The sequence below is a fragment of the Podarcis vaucheri genome (genome assembly GCF_965113315.1).
Source record: "Podarcis vaucheri genome assembly, chromosome: 9".
Taxonomy (NCBI): Eukaryota; Metazoa; Chordata; class Lepidosauria; order Squamata; family Lacertidae; genus Podarcis; species Podarcis vaucheri.
The window spans coordinates 9,515,619-9,532,926 of record NC_138767.1 but is presented as its reverse complement, the minus strand read 5'-3'; the positions used below and the strand labels follow the sequence as shown (position 1 = coordinate 9,532,926).

At 43.7% G+C, this 17,308-nt stretch overlaps 1 protein-coding gene across 1 annotated transcript in view; it reads right to left on the bottom strand.

Moving 5' to 3' along the window:
• ADAMTS3 (ADAM metallopeptidase with thrombospondin type 1 motif 3) overlaps positions 1-17,308 on the bottom strand; it is a 143,045-nt gene that overhangs the window by 40,331 nt on the left and 85,406 nt on the right. Inside the window, exons 6-13 of the mRNA XM_082236327.1 lie at positions 13,356-13,439; positions 9,532-9,688; positions 8,643-8,748; positions 7,481-7,624; positions 5,757-5,889; positions 3,715-3,828; positions 1,614-1,759; positions 182-357 (exon numbers count right to left, since the gene is read on the bottom strand). Of these exons, the coding sequence (XP_082092453.1) occupies positions 182-357; positions 1,614-1,759; positions 3,715-3,828; positions 5,757-5,889; positions 7,481-7,624; positions 8,643-8,748; positions 9,532-9,688; positions 13,356-13,439 (1,060 nt within the window). The remainder of the gene's footprint in view (positions 1-181; positions 358-1,613; positions 1,760-3,714; positions 3,829-5,756; positions 5,890-7,480; positions 7,625-8,642; positions 8,749-9,531; positions 9,689-13,355; positions 13,440-17,308) is intronic.

Below are 17,308 nucleotides of genomic sequence, written 5' to 3'. Positions count from 1 at the left end.
TTATTAGAGCTCAAGAGAAGAATTCATTATTGAGAAGTGACTTTTTGATGACTTCCCTACTGGAGGGCAAAGGGTTGGTGGAGGGGAATGAGCATTGATAATCTGCTATTTGTTCTTCTTTCCCAACTCCATTGCAGCGTTTGAAACAGCTCTTTGCAGAAGAGGACCGGCCATCACTTACCATCAGGATGTTCATAAGGCAGCCAGTGGTGTTTACTGCTCTGGTACTCAAAATGTGAGTTGCGTTGTTGACACTGCTGGGCACGGAAGTCTTCATGATGCTTTGGGCATTCCTCCATGTTGCACAGCTGGTACTCAAAGTTGACACCAGCACAGTCCTGACCCCCATTAAGAGGCCTTAATGGGGAGAAACGAGGCCCAGTTAGAATGCTTGAAGGTACCTTTTATCATATGTGATGGACTTGTAAGGTGATAAAAGATTTCTGAGAGATGATATATAATGAAATGGGGGAAAACATGTTTAAAATAACTTTTGTGAAGAAACCAGAAGCTTTCTTATGAGGAATTTCAGGTACCAATATTCCAAAGGAACAGGAAAAAAAAACTTTTTATGTATGGAACAACAGCTGCCCAGATGTTACTAGCCCAGAGATGGAAAGAAGACAAGGTCCCTACCAGAGAGTAATGGCAAACCAAGTTGATTGACTGTGCTGAAATGGCAAAACTGACTAGAAAACTCAGAAACCAAGAGGACAAAAACTTTATAAAAGAATGGGATTTTTTTAATAAGTTATTTAAGAGACCACTGTAAGCAGATGGAAACAATGGCATGATTTTGAATTCACTTGTAGTGTAACAATTACCAAGGATAATATGGATTGATATAAAAGTTAGAGTATGGAAGAATATGCAGTTCTAAATTTCAAAATGGGACCCTATGGAGGCGGTGGGGGGAAGTCCTGAGACTCGGAGGAATCTCTGTATATGGATATATATTTGGATTTTTATAACAGTGGTGCCTCGCAAGACGAAAAGAATCCGTTCTGTGATTGTCTTTGTCTAGCGTTTTTTTCGTCTTGCGAAGCAAGCCCATTGAAGGATTAGCGGATTAGCGCTATTAGCGCTATTAGCGCTATTAGCGGCTTTTAGTGGCTTTTAGCGGCTTATCTGCTGATCGGATCAGCTGATAAGCGGCTTAGCGGCTTAGGAAGGGGGGGGGGAACCAGCAGGAACTCGCAAGACATTGTCGTCTTGCGAAGCAAGCCCATAGGAAATTCGTTTTGCGAAGCACCTCCAAAACGGAAAACTCTTTCGTCTAGCGAGTTTTTCGTCTCGCGAGGCATTCGTCTTGCGGGGCACCACTGAACTTTGTATTTGTGAAACCAAATAACAATATTTCAAAGAGAGAGAGAAAAGAATGCTTGGGGGTGGGTCTAAGCTGGATTGGATCCCAGACCCCCACTCTCTCCCCTTCCAGTCCACAAACCCCATTGATCCATCTCTACACTTGTCTGACTTTTGACCTAGGCAGTCCTGAGTTGTTGTTTTCATTTGAGCCACTGGATATAGTGTTCCTCAGAGGGCACCCTCCTTATATCCACCCCAAGATGTTGTGCGCGCAACAGGTCACGAGAGAAGCACCGCCGACTCACGCAGGATTGTTGCACAGTCTCGTTCTGAAGCGAACGCCAGTTCCGCATGTCCGAGAGCAGGAGCCAAATTTCGTCCAGGCTCCCCAGCTGCCATCTTGCTTCAGCTGGTTGGTGTTTTTCCACATACAGTGACCTTTGTAGCACCACTAAGGGTAAAATGAGAAATGACACACACACACAAAAATTAGACCCTCTGGAGTCCCTGATCTCTTCACCTGAACTTTAATTGTTAACATAAGAAGAGAGTTGCTGGATCAGGTCAGTGACTCATCTAGTCCAGAATTCTGTTCTGACAGTGGCCAGCCAGATGTCTGTTCTGATAGTGGCCAGCCAGATGTCTGTTCTGACAGTGGCCAGCCAGATGTCCGTGAGAAACCTGCAAGCAGATCTGAGCACAAGAGTGGAAATAATGACACAAGACACAATTATTAAGGTTAATGGGCTAAAAATGGCCACAACTTTATTGGTTACAGGTGAAGAACTGTATTGGCTTAGGCATTGGTCCTAACTGACTATATCTGACTTCAGCCCATCTGCTTGAAGTCCGGGAAGGGTTAACCAGCAGTAGGGGGAGTCCTGCTGATGCACATCAGCTAGGAACTCCCCCAGGGTCACCAATAGGGGGCGTGCCTTAGGCCCTCACCTCCCCAGGCTTCGGACAGGGCCACGCCCCCCGGAATCCTTTACCGGACTACCCTTTGATATTTGGGGGAGGTGATGGCACTACCTGCCCTCTTCCATCTACAGAGCAATACCAATGCCTAACAGCCAATACCCAGAAAGTTGTGACAATTTGCTACAAGGTAGGTGAAAACCAAGTGGCTGGTGCCAATTTGCCAAGTGGAAAAATTCCTACCAGGCCTCTCAACGGCGACCGACCAAGGTCCATAGCAAGGTCAAGGAACGAAAACCTTATAGGGCGGGAGGGTGGAAAAAGCAGGAACAGCTGGCAGGCGGCAAAGAGGGAGATTCCCAGCCGCGTCCTGCGTTAAATAGGGCAGGCCACACCCCCTGGCCAGGAGATGACGCGGTTGGGAATCCCACCCCCCAATCGCGCAGGGGCTGGTTCCAGCAGCTGCGTGCGTGTCGGGGCCGTAACGCCCGCAACCTCACCTCCTCCGTAGGGTGGAAGTGGCTTTATCACAAGCTCTCTCCTTCATGATTTTGTATAAGCCTCTATATTTTCATGTATCAATGAAATTGCTTCACTGTGTATTTTAATTATGTGTGGGGGTTTTCCTGTTAGTATAATTGAGTTTGTATTTAATTAATAATTTATTAACAGTCAATTAATTACCCCAGCCCATGCCTTCATGGTAGGATCTCTGTCGGTGGTCTCCCATGGTTCAAATACATGGGTCATACTCATTAGGAGCCATGCATTCATTAGGTAAAGGTAAAGGGAACCCTGACAATTAAGTCCAGTTGGGAATGACTCTGGAGTTGCGGTGCTCATCTCGCATTACAGGCCGAGAGAGCCGGCGTTTGTCCGCTTCTGCAGACAGTTTTTCCGGCTCATGTGGCCAGCATGACTAAGCCGCTTATGGCGAACCAGAGCAGCGCATGGAAACGCCATTTACCTTCCCGCCAGAGTGGTACCTATTTGTCTACTTGCACTTTGATGTGCTTTTGAACTGCTAGGTTGGCAGGAGCTGGGACTGAACAACAGGAGCTCACCCCGTCGCGGGGATTCGAACTGCTGACCTTTCGATCGGCAAGCCCAAGTGGCACAGTGGTTTAACCCACAGCACCACTGTGCATTCATTACTGGGGGCCTAATTCTGTAAAAAAAAAACCCACACAGTTGGAATTAGACAGATCTGCTCCCATTGGTAAAGATCTTATTTATTTGTTTATTTGTTATTTATTTATTTATTTATTTATTTATTTATTTATTTATTTCAGCAAGCATTTTAAGAAAGCCTTTCTGATTTGGTGGTTCTTTGAAACAGATTTTATCCATTGTATCGCTTCTGTAACCTCACCGTAAGCCACTGAAAGCTGCTGTGGTGTATAAGGAGTTGGAAATAAATAAAATCACCTCTGTATCTCTCTGCCTTGAAATGTATTGGGACATATAAACTTGAAGATACATACTCACTTTACTGGGTGCACATTCTGTTCCGTCCAGAGGGGGTCCCTTCTTTGTCTTGCAGAAGTAGGGGTTGTCCGGATGGCTGCACCACAACTGTTTACACGGGTCGAAAGTTCGGAACTAGAAAAAGGGAGATGCCTGGATAAGTTTTCGATCTCACAGAATTATTATTGTTTTATATAATTTTTTATTAGTTTTTTAACATACCATTTTCAACAATAATTAACCATACTTTTACATCTTAGTCAAATTTTTTTTACTTCCATCAGTCCGGTCGGAAAATTTTCCAATCTAATCTCTTAGTATGCATTTCTTATTTTCCCTATTACATTTCAAACTCATAACCAATATCTCTATCTTTTTCTACTTTGTAACACTTCGTATATTTCTCCTTACAAAACTTCTTGTAGTCCTACTAGCATAATTTGTTGATTACAGTTGCTCTTCAAATAATTCATATACTTCTTCCAATCTTCTGTAAATCTCTGGTCCCGCAGGTTTCGAATGCTTCCTGTCATTTTGTCCACTTCTGCATAGTCCATTAATTTCGTCTGCCATTCTTCTTTCATCGGAATTTCTTCTTGCTTCCATTTCTGGGCTATGATCTCACATAATTATAGTATTGTAGAGTTGGAAGGGACCCCAAGGGTGATCTTGTTCAATCCCCTGCAGTTCAGGAACCACAACTAAAGTATTAACCTAGTGAATGAACGCACAACTTCTATTTAAAAACAGAGGAAAGCCCACCACCTGGGGGGGGGGGAGTCTGTTCCACTATAAAGCAGTACTTATTGTCAGAAAGTTCTTCCTAATTTTTAGTTGGAATCTCCTTTCTTGTAATTTGAGTTAATTGATTTCAGTGCTGCCCTCTGGAGCTGCAGAAAGCAAGCTTGCCCCATCTTCCATATGAAAGCCCTTCAGAAATGAAAGATGGCTATCATATCACTTCTCTTTTCTTTTTTAAAAATTTTTTACTGGAATTTTATTTACAACATAACATAAACCCCCAATACACAAACCCACCCTCATTAAACATGAACATAACATACAGTGAGTATAACATACAACAGTACAAACAACCAAATAAAAGACTTCCTTAATCCTGTACCTGGCCTCCTTATTTACTTCTTAAAAACTGTTTCCTTTATGAATAATTATTAAGATTTTTCTAATTATAACTTAAATATCCACAAAGTCTCCTGCAGACATTAATCGAAACAAGTCCAGGTATGTATTTTAGGGCACTTTTTTGGGAAGTATTCTCTGCATTTTCCCCATGCTTTTTGAAACTCTTGTTTAGTGTGATCTCTAATTGTCTCTGTTAATCTAGCCAGCTCAATATACTCTAGCAGTTTGTCTTGCCATTCCTTTTTTTGCTGGCACAGTTTCTTTTTTTCCAGTTTTTAGCCATTAGGATCATTGCCACTTCTGTGGCATAGAGGAATATTTTCTGATCTTCTCTTGCTGTACCTGTGTCCGTTATCCCTAGCAGAAAAGCTCCTGTATTTTTCATAAAGTTATACTTAAACATTTTTTTAAGCTCGTCATATACTGTGTTCCTTCAGATATTTGAAGAAGATTCATATCACTTCTCAGTCTTCTCTTCTTCAGGCTAAACCCACCTAACTTCCTCAACCATTCCTCTTAAGATTTGCTTTCCAAACCCTGTATCATCCTGCTTGCCCTGCTCTGGGCACATTCCAGCTTATCAATGGTTCGCCCCATTCTCTCCTTTGGGAGGAAATATGAGATCTAGATTGAATAAATACACGAAGAATCATGACCGACTTGGGCTTACCTTTCATGATCCATAATATAATGAAATACAACAACAGAGAAAGCTGCCTTACACTGAGTCAGACCATTGGTCCATCCAACTCAACATTGTCTTCACTGACTTACAAAGACACTCAAGGGTTTCATACAGGTTTCCAAGTCTACCTGGATGCCATTGGGGATTGAACTGAGTTCTGCATGCAAAACTGGGATCTTTCAATAGTTCAATGGTTTGGTCCGGTTTTACTTTCTAGAATTCGCTTTGGACATACCGCTGTGCACATTTTGTAGCCCACTCCAAAATCGAAACGGCACTGTTCATCCATGGAATAATTGATCCCTGGCAGGTCAGGAAGTTTGGGCCAGTCGTGTTCAAAGGGATCATCGAGGAGGCAGTCGTAGGAGCTATTGCAGAAACGAAGAAGAGAGTCATCTGGTGGATATGCATAAGCCACAGCTTATAACAGAGGGCCTTTTCAGTGGTGGCACCCACCCTGTGGAATGCCCTCCCATCAAATGTCAAGGAAATAAACAACTATCTGACTTTTAGAAGACATCTGAAAGCAGCCCTGTTTAGGGAAATTTTTTATGTCTGATGTTTTATCATGTTTTTAATGTTCTGTTGGGAGCTGCCCAGAGTGGCTGGGGTATAAATATATTATTATTATTATTATTATTATTATTATTATTATTATTATTATTATTATTAAATTAATATTTACTCCCACTGAGTTTAAGTAAGGAGGGCATTCCTTATCCACAGCCCATCTTTCAATCTGTTTAGAAGTTCTCAACCTGTGGGTCCCCAGATGTTGTTGGACTACAACTCCCATCATCCCTGAGCTCTGGCCTTGCTGGATAGGGGTGATGGAAGTTGTAGTCCGACAACATTTAGAGACCCACAGGTTGAGAAAGGCTGGAGGGCATCAAGTAAGAGATAACAGAGATTCTTTCTGCCTATGAACACATGGTGACCAACACCAGAGGGCACTGCAGGGCCGATAAACTTTTGAGCAAGCATATTCAGTTCAAATGCACTGGGATTGCAGAACTTGAGTTTATCAGTGCTGGCAACAGCAGTTCTTGAATTAAAGATACTGGTGGTTCTTGCCCTGCAAAGAGTAAACATTCCCCTGTTTGCCTTATTGTGTTTGGGATCTCTTAGGCTGATTTGCAAGAGGGCTGGTAGGCCCTTCAGATTGTTTGCTCTCTCCCAATTGCTGTTTCCAGTCAGCCACCCCATTCCCCAGTTCACTAAGCCCCCTAACTCTGAGACTGATAGTAACAGAAGGGCATGTCTGCGACAACTGATGTTACTGAAGCACACATTTCTTAATGTTCATGTAAAATACAAGGGAGGAGGGAGGAGAATAAAGGTTCATTGGTGGTGGTGGAGAAGGGGATCAGTTCCCAAAGACAAAAGAATCCCAATTGATTGAGCTCATAATAAACCAGGGGTGGCTAATCTGTAGTCCTGCAGTTGTTGCTGAACTACAACTCCCATGAGCCCCAGTCAGCATGCCTAACATCGGGGATGATGTGAGATGCAGTTCAGCAACATCTGGAAAGCCACAGTTAAGCCACCCCTGGAATATCAAACAAGGCATTTTCCATGAGGGGCGGCCCCACCACTATCCACCCCAAAACATCAGTAACAACTGTTGCATCAGGTGCTTTGCTATTGACCTTTAAAAATGCATTAACTGCTTCTCAAAATTTGAATAATGAATCTCCATATCTGTGCACCAATATCCTTTGCTGTGTGTCACTATGAAGGAGGAGAGGGCCAGGGTTGTTCTTCTTGGTCCTGCTGTTGACCTGCCTTCTGCAACCCATTGTTTCCTCCTGATTCAGTTCTTAAAGCTTCCAAGCCAGATCTGAGACTTTGCCTGGACACTAGCCAAACTTTGGCTTTCCCCATGTGCGCTCCCTAGTCTTGCTCCAGGTATTTAGTGCCTGTTCATACAGCATATGCTGACCACCGGTTGGTCCTTACTGTATGTATCTTTTGACTTCTTGGCCACTGCATCGGGACCAGTGGTATCGATGGAATGCTGCTTGCACCAGGGGAGCCATGACACTCCCCATTGCTGTCTCATCCCCACACCGGTTCCCTTGTCCGTCATGCTCCATTCCCAACCTGAAATCAGAGATCAGCATGATGGAATTAATTGGGGCCAAGAGTGGAGGAGGTTGAAACCATATTTCACACAAAAAATGACTTAGATCAGCTTCTCTTTTACTCTGATAAATTTTACCAGGCTGGTCTAGGTAGCTCAGGGATGGAGAGCCCTGTGGCTTTTCAGATTCTGCAGGACAAATATTCTCATCATCCTTGACCATTGGTCATACTGAGTTGGGCTGATGGGAGCCGGAGCTCAACAATACCAGTAGGACTACACATCTCAACCCTTCCCAAGCTCCTTCAATTCCAGGTTTTCTAGAAGGGAAAGCATGACAGCCATTGCAGTCTGAATTTCACAGACCCAGGTCCATCATTAGGACTCCATTGCAATTGAAAACCAGGGTCTGTGTTGGACTGCTTTTGACAGACATTTGGAAGGCTGGTCTAGGATCCTTCTCCCTGAACACTGGTGGGTGGTTCATTAGGGTGCAAGAAGCATTGTCCTACAAGTCTCAGTCTGCCTCAGCTGCTAACCCTCAGGGGTGAGGAACATTTCTGACCTTGCAGATCATTTTTTTCTTTCTCCCCCTTCTTCCCAAGAGGACTAACTTTGACAAGTGGATGGCCGGATGTCATTGTGACATCAGATGACTGATAGGTGGGCATCCTGGTAGGTAGGAGGGTCTGCTTCACCATCACATTCTCCGCAAGGAACATGATGGTGAAGCAGCACCCAGCAGGAATATAACCCTCCCATCAATGATGCCAGCTAATGGGCAGTTTGGTGTGGTTGGAGGGAAATGCCCTTACTAGCCAACTTGGACACCCTGGTGGGCCAAGACTGGCCAGTAGGCCAGAGATTCCCTAGCATAAGGACATAAGAAGGACCCTATTGGATCTCATCCAGTCCTGCATCTTTCTTCTCCTAGTGGCCAACCAGATTTCCATGGGAAGCCCACAACGATGACCCGAGTGCTCCTTGCACTTGTGATTCCCAACAAGTGGAATTCAGAGGCATACTACTGGGACTTACACGTGGCCAGTTTCATGGGCGACCACAAAAGCTGAAGAAAATCCATCTTCATGGTTAAGAGTGCAGCTTCTGACAGGATGGCACATGCCTGTTACTGGAGCATAGCCTGTCAAAAATGTAAAAGATTTGGATTTTAAAAATAAAACAAAGCACTGTTTGTTAGCCCTCCGTGGCTACAGCTACATCGTCAAGCCTTAACCTACTGACAGAACAGAATTGTCAACAGTGCAGAAGGAGACATTTCTTTACAGTTCTGTGCAAAAGAAAAAGAGAGATTTCTGGTTGCATCATATGAAAATAGCTAGCTGCCTTATAATGTGTGTATGTAGCTTAGAATTGTGGCAGTGACTCTCCATGGTTTCTAGCAGGGATCGTGCCCAGCCCTACGCAGAGATTGAACCTAGGACCTTCAGCATGCAAAGCCTTCCCCAAACCCTTTATTTACCTTTCTACTGCACACTTTCTTCCCTTACTCCATCTCCTTCTGAGTAGGAAGGAACCTTAAAGAAAAATGGCTACTAGAAACCAGGGGGTGTGATTGCCATTCACCATCAGAGTAACATGAAGCCAGGAGAGATTCAGGAAACCTTTACAACCCATTCCTAGCTTCTAAATACGTTCTTTTAATAACTGTTAGAAGTTTTCTAGTTTTATTTCATAAACCTAGTGGAGTAATAATAATAATTGGGAGAGAAATTGCTGAACACATTCCCCAGCAGGGATAGATTGAGTTACTAAACTTTGACCAACTCTGAATAAAGAGAGAAGAAATGACTTGTGAATTCTGGCTGGATTCCACTTGCCCGAATCAAGTAAGTTGAATCTTGAAAACAGCCAACACAGCAAATTACTTGTTGAAAAAGAAAAAGAAAAGTCTTGGTTGCGCTACCTTGCATTCCAGCTGGTCCAAAATCTTGCCTGGTTAGGAATATGGCATGATCGTGGTGCTCCGAGTGGCTGGAGTCTGCTTTCTGTTGCTGATATGCCCAGCGGCAAACATTCTCCAGGCTCCGGGATGGATTTCCTCGTTCAATAAGGCTGATGGACTGAGTAAGAATGTGATATATGTTAGATGGATCTGATCACAAGAGGAGAGATTGCTGCTGGTCAGGCCAGGCACCAGCACTCAGCATGGCAGACCAAATGATGTGGCTCTGGAGAGCCCTGCAGTGGTGATATTCTGGACCCCTTGTCATTTCATTCTATTCTAGAAAAAAATAAGATGGCACCAACTGCAGGTGATAGCTCAGTTTGCAAGAGTGGGGTGCTGATAATGCCAAGGTTGCAGGTTCGATCCCTGTATGGGACAGCTGCATATTCAGGTTGGACAAGATGATCCTTCCAAATCCATGATTCTATGAATATATGAATCTATTCTATGATTCTATGCTTCACCTGGCACATGGCCTCATGGTGAGGGGCTGCACGTGATTGCCCCACCCCACTACTCTACAGGTGTGGGGAACTTCAAGGACTGAATCTGGACCTTTATGCCTCTCTGTTTGCACCTTGGATCTCTCCCCAGGACACACCCCTTATCCTTGAGCCACACTCCTCACTGACCCCAAGTGTTTTTGCCTTGATGGAACGTGTCCTTGAAATCTGATAAAGCTTTTTGCTCCCCTGGATGGAGGTTGGAGAGCAGTGTATGAAGAAACTAGGCTACTGTTGCCTCACAAGCTGAGGAGACCTGGACAAATCATCATCATCATCATCATCATCATCATCATCATCATCATCATATTTATACCCCGCCCATCAGGCTGGCTTTCCCCAGACACTCTGGGCGGCTTTCAGCACATCTAAAAACATAAGACATCAAACATTAAAAACTTCCTGAAACAGGTCTGCCTTCAGATGCTTTCTAAAAGTTGTGTAGTTCTTTATCTCCTTGATATCTGATGGGAGGGCGTTTTACAGGGAGGGCACCAATACTGAGAAGGCCCTCTGCCTGGTTCCCTGTAACTTCACATCTCGCAGTGAGGAAACCGCCAGAAGGCCCTTGGAGGTGGACCTCAGTGTCCGGGCTGAACAATGAGGGTGGAGGCACTCCTTCAGGTGTACTGAAGGTATACACAGATGCCCTTTTCAGTGGCAGCCCTGTCAGGTCAGAACATCTGCCCTCAGTTGCATAAATGAAAGACGGAACTCTGTGTATAGTTAAAATATAATAAAATACTACTGGTAGTATTTTGGATCTTCTGCTATAAACACTCTCTTTTTTCTGGCTCAAGGCAGTCAGATCTGCTTGTTGTAGCTGCATATTAGAAACTTTGCAGAAGACATTATCTCCGATGTTTATATTCTTCATCCCAGTAATCAATTGGGGGCTATCCTTTTCTCTGCGGGAGAAGCCATGTGCAGAACAAATGCTAAATGAGTGAGACAGTCTCAGAACCAGGACAATTGTGGCTGCACAGCTGGGCTTTGCTTACATTCCCAACTGCTGGGGGAGAAGAGGCAACCCTCTTGGAACATAAATCTGAGGCCAATGACATGCACAGAGCAGCCAGCATTTCTGCCAGGGGTGCTTGAAGCAGCAGTGTTGTGCACTCAGATGAAAAGGCAATAAATATTTATTAGTGCTCTAGGTTATTGATGAAGTGGTCCTTCCACCCACCCAAGAAGAATATTTATTAGCACTTAAGGATATTAATGAAGCAGTCCTTTCACCCACCCAAGAAGCATTATACTGTCCAACTAAGTGGTAAAATAATGATATATACAAATGACTGCTGTGTACAGCCGTTTATAGCTATAGAACCAAGTCTGCTTTTTCTTTGTCTTTTTGGAGAAAGAGGAGCAGTAGCGTCATAAAGAGAACCCTGGCAGCCAAACTACAGATTATGCAGAAGGGGTGGCAAAATTATGAACTTCAGTGTTGAGGGGTGTATGTTAGAGAGAGAGACCAGTCCCTCTAATATCAAGCAAAAGTGGTGAGTGCCAACAGAATTGTAGCCAAAATAAAGCTGAGAAACTGGAGTGAGGTGTCAGTATGCTGGAAGGATTCCTAAGGTTCACAAAAGTACAATCTAGATTATCTAGATATCAATATTGATATAGATGAGATGATCTACAGAGCCAAGCTATACCTCTAACTCATGGGTAGGCAGACTAAGTCCCCGGGGCCGCATCCGGCCCAATCACCTTCTAAATCCGGGAATCCGGTCCAGGAATCAGCATGTTTTTACATGAGTAGAATGTGTGCTTTTATTTAAAATGCATCTCTGGGTTATTTATGGGGCATGCCTGGTGTTTTCACGTGAGTAGAATGTGTGCTTTTGTTTAAAATGCATCTCTGGGTTATTTGTGGGACATAGGAATTTGTTCATCCCCCCCTCCCAAAAAAATACAGTCCGGCCCCCCACAAGATCTGAGGGACAGTGGACTGGCCCCCTGCTGAAAAAGTTTGCTGACCCCTGAGTCTGACCTGTCTCCCCAGGCCACAGTCTTCACTTATCCTGCTTATTTGAATGTTTTTGCCTACATGGAATGTGCTTTTGAATTCTGCTAATGCCTCTCAGCCTCCCAGATGGAGGGGAATATCTGTAGAAAGTAGCCTTCAGGACATAGGTAGAATTCACCTTTGCTGCCCCACCCACTTTTGCCCCTGGCTCCGCCCATCACTGACTCATGGCCCCTGGAAGGGAATGCATCCTTAAGGCTGAAAAGGTTTCCCCACCCATGACTTAAAGGATGATAATTTGAAGGTATCGCTGGGTTTTCAGAAGCTGACTGCCACTAGATGGCAAAAGAGACTTGGTCTGCTCAGTTTACTCTCCTGCCAAAATCCTCCTAAAGAGAAGTGACAGGATGCAGGCCAGGGCTGTGATTTTGTGGGGTGCAAGATGGGGCGGGGATCTCAATCAAAAACCGAGTGGAGAATTCAGATTCTGGAGACTCTCAGCTTTCAACTTTAAAATCAAGTTTCTAGTCCTTGTGATTGAATTTTTTTATTTGTAAAAGTGTTTGCAGAATGCCAACTGAAGTCTCAGGAGCCAAAAGAGGTGGTTTGGGTGGAATTTCTAGTGACCTGGTACATAGAATCATAGAATCATAGAGTTGGAAGAGACCACAAGGGCCATCGAGTCCAACCCCCTGCCAAGCAGGAAAATGCAAGGAGGTTTCAATGTTAAGCTACTTTAGCAGTCCAAATGACTACTGAAGTTAAAAATTTGCAAAGCAATTGCTGGGTAAATCATGCAAAGTAAGAGGAATCGCAATGAAGTGTTTTATTTGCATCATTCCGGTGGTTGCAGATTTCAGCTACTTCTGTGCACAGGATTTGGGCTTCCTTGAGTGCAGAACTTTCCCTTCAAAAAATTAACAAGAAGCCACATGGAATAATCCCAGACTCTATTTGTTCAACCAAAACAGAAAAATACAAGGCAAAGGATAATAATGAAAAGATCTGTTAGATTCTAGAATGTTGCTCCATTTGCTTTCTTCTTCCAGGCTCAGAATTAAAGCAAACATGATAAGGACACAGACCTTGCTTATCACCTGAGGATTAAGGCAGGATTTGAACCAGCCCACAGAGGTGGCCGTTGCTGCAGCAGCAACTCTGTCTCCTCATTACTCTTCTTCATACACACACAACAAAGAATCCATGTGATGTCTTCGTACAGGAAGCACACATAGTAACAGCTCACCTTCCAAAAGCAATTTGGATGAGAATGGAGACAGAAGGGACCATTCACTTGGTTTTCTTACCTTGGTGTAGCCCAACATCATCATGCGAACCAGAACAACGTTTATGTGGACTCCCAGGGATTCATCCTGGTAAATTTCATTCACCTAAAAGAGAGAGGCAGAGAAGGTAAAATCTGAACAGTCACAAATCCAAAGTTTGATTCAGTCGACAATTAAAAGGACAACCCAATTTCTACTTTCCAAAACAGTGAGTGTTGGAACAGTGAGATTTTGCAACTGTGTCAAAGGGAGGATAAATGCATCAAGCTGGACATGTTGCTTCTTAAAATCTGCACTCCAAATGAGTATTCCTTCTCCTTAGTTTATATCAGTGGTTCCCAAAGTGCTTCCTTCTGGGGGGATGACCTAGGGGGGCACTAAGAGGCAAAGGGGGCGGCAAGGGATGCGGAAGTGAAAATAACTTTTCAGGCATTGGAAAGCTGACATCACTGGATCAAGTTCATCTATTTTGTTAAATTAATTAAACTATTTAGTTTTAATTGGATTTTGAATCAATGTGCAATTACCATATTGGCCTGAATACAAGGCACACTCCCCCCCCCAAAAAAAAAAAAATTCCGACCGTGAAAAGTTAAAGTGTGGCTTAAATTTGCGACCTTACAAAAATTGACTTTTACGATATCACTGTTGGGTTTTCTTCTACATTGGCCATTTACAGGTGTGAGCCCTTGCAGAATTTTAAGGCAGCAGCTTATATTCAGGTATTGTCTTTTTTTACACCCCCCCCCTTGAATTTTAAAGGTGCGGCTTATTTGGGGATGCGGCTTATATTCAGGCCAATACTGTAATTGCTACTGCAATTAATATTTTATTATATTATTATCTTCCTTAGTGGGTCATGCAGAATGCTATTCTGAATAAATGCCTTTTGTGGTGTATGGGGGATGAGCGTATGGAACCAAGGGGGCGGAAAGTCAAAAAAAATCAGGAATCATTGGTTTATATGAACTTTTCATGATCCCTTGTCCTTGCCACTAGCATCACATGTTCTGAGTTTTCCTTGTGCCTTTGCATAGTACTTGGGATTACACCAAAATATTTCAGGTATCTGGAAGAACCAAGACCCCTGCTGTCTCCTGTGTCCCACTAATAGGGTTTTGGGGAGGGAAATTCAATTTAGTTCACTAATTCACACTTTCTTTCTTTTCTATTCTATCCATATTTTATTGTTGAAAGGGCATTGTCAGATGAACCTTTGATCACATTTGATGAAACTTCTTCAGATCCCTCTGTGTCAGTTCTGCTATGGTGAAGCATTTTGTTTCAGGTACCAGAATTTAGGGGGATACATAAAGTCAAGAAGCTACATCTGAGCCAGTGCAACAAGACTGTTTACATTTTGTCCACCACCTCCCTAGCATAGGGAGGGTATCATTTGGTGCCTCGCTTCAGGCATCAAAATGTCTTGGGCCAGCTCCACCATTCATTTTCTCATTGCTTTGGGATCCTCTTACATTGCCAGCTTTCATTTCATCCCTGTTCCAGCTGCTGAAGAGACAAGCCATTTAAACAAAACAAAAAACAAAACTGAGCAATGACTTATCTCTTCAGCAGCAAGAACAGAGGCTATGAAAATGATCTGAAAAGATCCTGCTAATTCGCACTTTCTGTAAAAACATGGGGCTAGATTCAGTTTTACAAGCAATTTTACTTTTCCTAGATTTCTTGGAGGCTATCCATTTCTCTCAGGCTCACAGATTGCCAAAGCCTTTTAAATGCTTCAGCTGAGTGTGGTTTTGAAAGGCTCATGAAAAATTGACACAGGTCATCTTCTCAAAGATGCAGACACATTGATCTCCCTCCTTCGCTTACAAAGCACTTTTCGGGGGTTGTGAGGGCACAGGAAGGGGAATAGAGTTGTAAATGAGGCTGCCTGTTGGCAAGAAAGAAAGACCTGTGCCCTAAGGGACAGATGGCACCGAAGCATTTATACAGGGCCAGCTCTATCATTAGGCAAAGTGAGGCAATTGCCTCTTGCACCACATGCTTGTGAGCAGAGGCTGAAGCCCCCCTGGTGTTGCTCCAAAGCGCCCTGGCCTTTTTCCTCTGCATGCTAATACCCTGCCCTTGTCCCCCCAAAATAGCCTGCTGCCTCAGGTACAGTGCAGGATGCCAGTCCAAACTGCTTCTGTTGCCTCAGGCAACAAAATGGCTTGTGCTGGATCTGCATCTTTGGAACACAGATTAAATTTTTGCTAGTTTTTATTTTATTTTTATCCATGTTATACTTAATATGATGTTTATTTAAGGTGCAGTCAAATATGGGGACTATTGTGCTAGTTTTCCTGCTTATAATGCTAGCAGGTCTTTTCTGTTTTCTGAGGTATTATGGCACTGTGGCATTTTGAGGGATATATTGCCATGCCGTGCTAAATTTCATTCACACTAGCAGGCATGATGTGAAACGACAAATGATGTCTTTGGACAAGAGAAACCAGAGGAGAACACTTCAATCTCCCAGGACATTCAATACAAGATTTTGAAGCAGCTGTCTTATTACAAAAGAATTTAAGAAATAGACTTGAAAAAGAACTGAGAGCCAGTGTGGTGTAGTGGTTAAGAGCGGTAGTCACGTAATCTGGGGAACCGGGTTCGTGTCTCCGCTCCTCCACATGCAGCTGCTGGGTGACCTTGGGCCAGTCACACTTCTTTGAAGTCTCTCAGCCCCACTCACCTCACAGAGTGTTTGTTGTGGGGGAGGAAGGGAAAGGAGATTGTTAGCCGCTTTGAGACTCCTGAAGGGGAGTGAAAGGCGGGATATCAAATCCAAATCCAAACTTGCTGAATTACAACTTATTACCAAACTGAAAACTATGGAAAGACCAGGTCTAAACAGAGATACAGTGGTTCCTCGCAAGACGAAAAGAATCCGTTCTGTGATTCTCTTCGTCTAGCGGTTTTTTCGTCTTGCGAAGCAAGCCCATTGACAGATTAGAGGATTAGCGCTATTAGCACTATTAGCGGCTTTTAGCTGCTTATCAGCTTATCGGATCAACTGATAAACGGCTTAGCGGCTTAGAAAAAGGGGGGAAGGAAAAAAACCCCGTAGGAACTTGCAAGACATTTTCGTCTTGCGAAGCAAGCCCATAGGAGATTCGTTTTGCGAAGCACCTCCAAAACGGAAAACTCTTTTGTCTAGCGAGTTTTCCGTCTTGCGAGGCATTCGTCTTGCGGGGCACCACTGTATTGGATTCTTGTCTCATTACACATGCTAAATCTATTTTTGGTCATCTGCATACTATCCCTTGCTTTTTCCTGTAGGACTAATTGCAGTCGTAACAGTCATCAACAGGTTTACCATACCCATTGAGCCAATCACCCATCTTCCACTACCCTTCTGAGAAATACCCCACCCCACCCTCTCACTATATATAAGGGTCTAGTGACTTCTGTTTCAGTGTATCTGAAGAAGTGTGCATGCACATGAAAGCTTATACCAGAACAAACTTAGTTGGTCTATAAGGTGCTACTGGACAATTATTATTTTATTATTATTATTTTGTGTTCGGACAACGTCACTATTCCCCAACTTTCTGCAGGTTCAGGTTCCTGATGCACCCATGAAAATGGCAGGAAATAACTGTATACTAGTATACCGCCCCAAATGTTGACACTTTACTTCTGTTGTTTTCCTGGATTAAGGGGTTTTCTTTTCTGGAAGCAATTAACATGGACATGACTGCTAAACCTCCACTATATTCTGCTAGATTTCCAGAAGTGGTATTAAGGTCATGTGAAAGCTCAAATATAGTGCCTAAATTAACAGTTAGGCAAATGCTGGGGGGGGGAGGAATAAACCGTCGTGTGAATGCACCCTCAGTAAAGGTAAAGGACCCCTAGACAGTTAAGTCCAGTCAAAGGCGACTATGGGGTTGTGGCAGTCATCTTGCTTTCAGGCTGAGGGAGCCAGCGTTTGTCCACAGACAGCTTTCCGGGTCATGTGGCCTGCATGA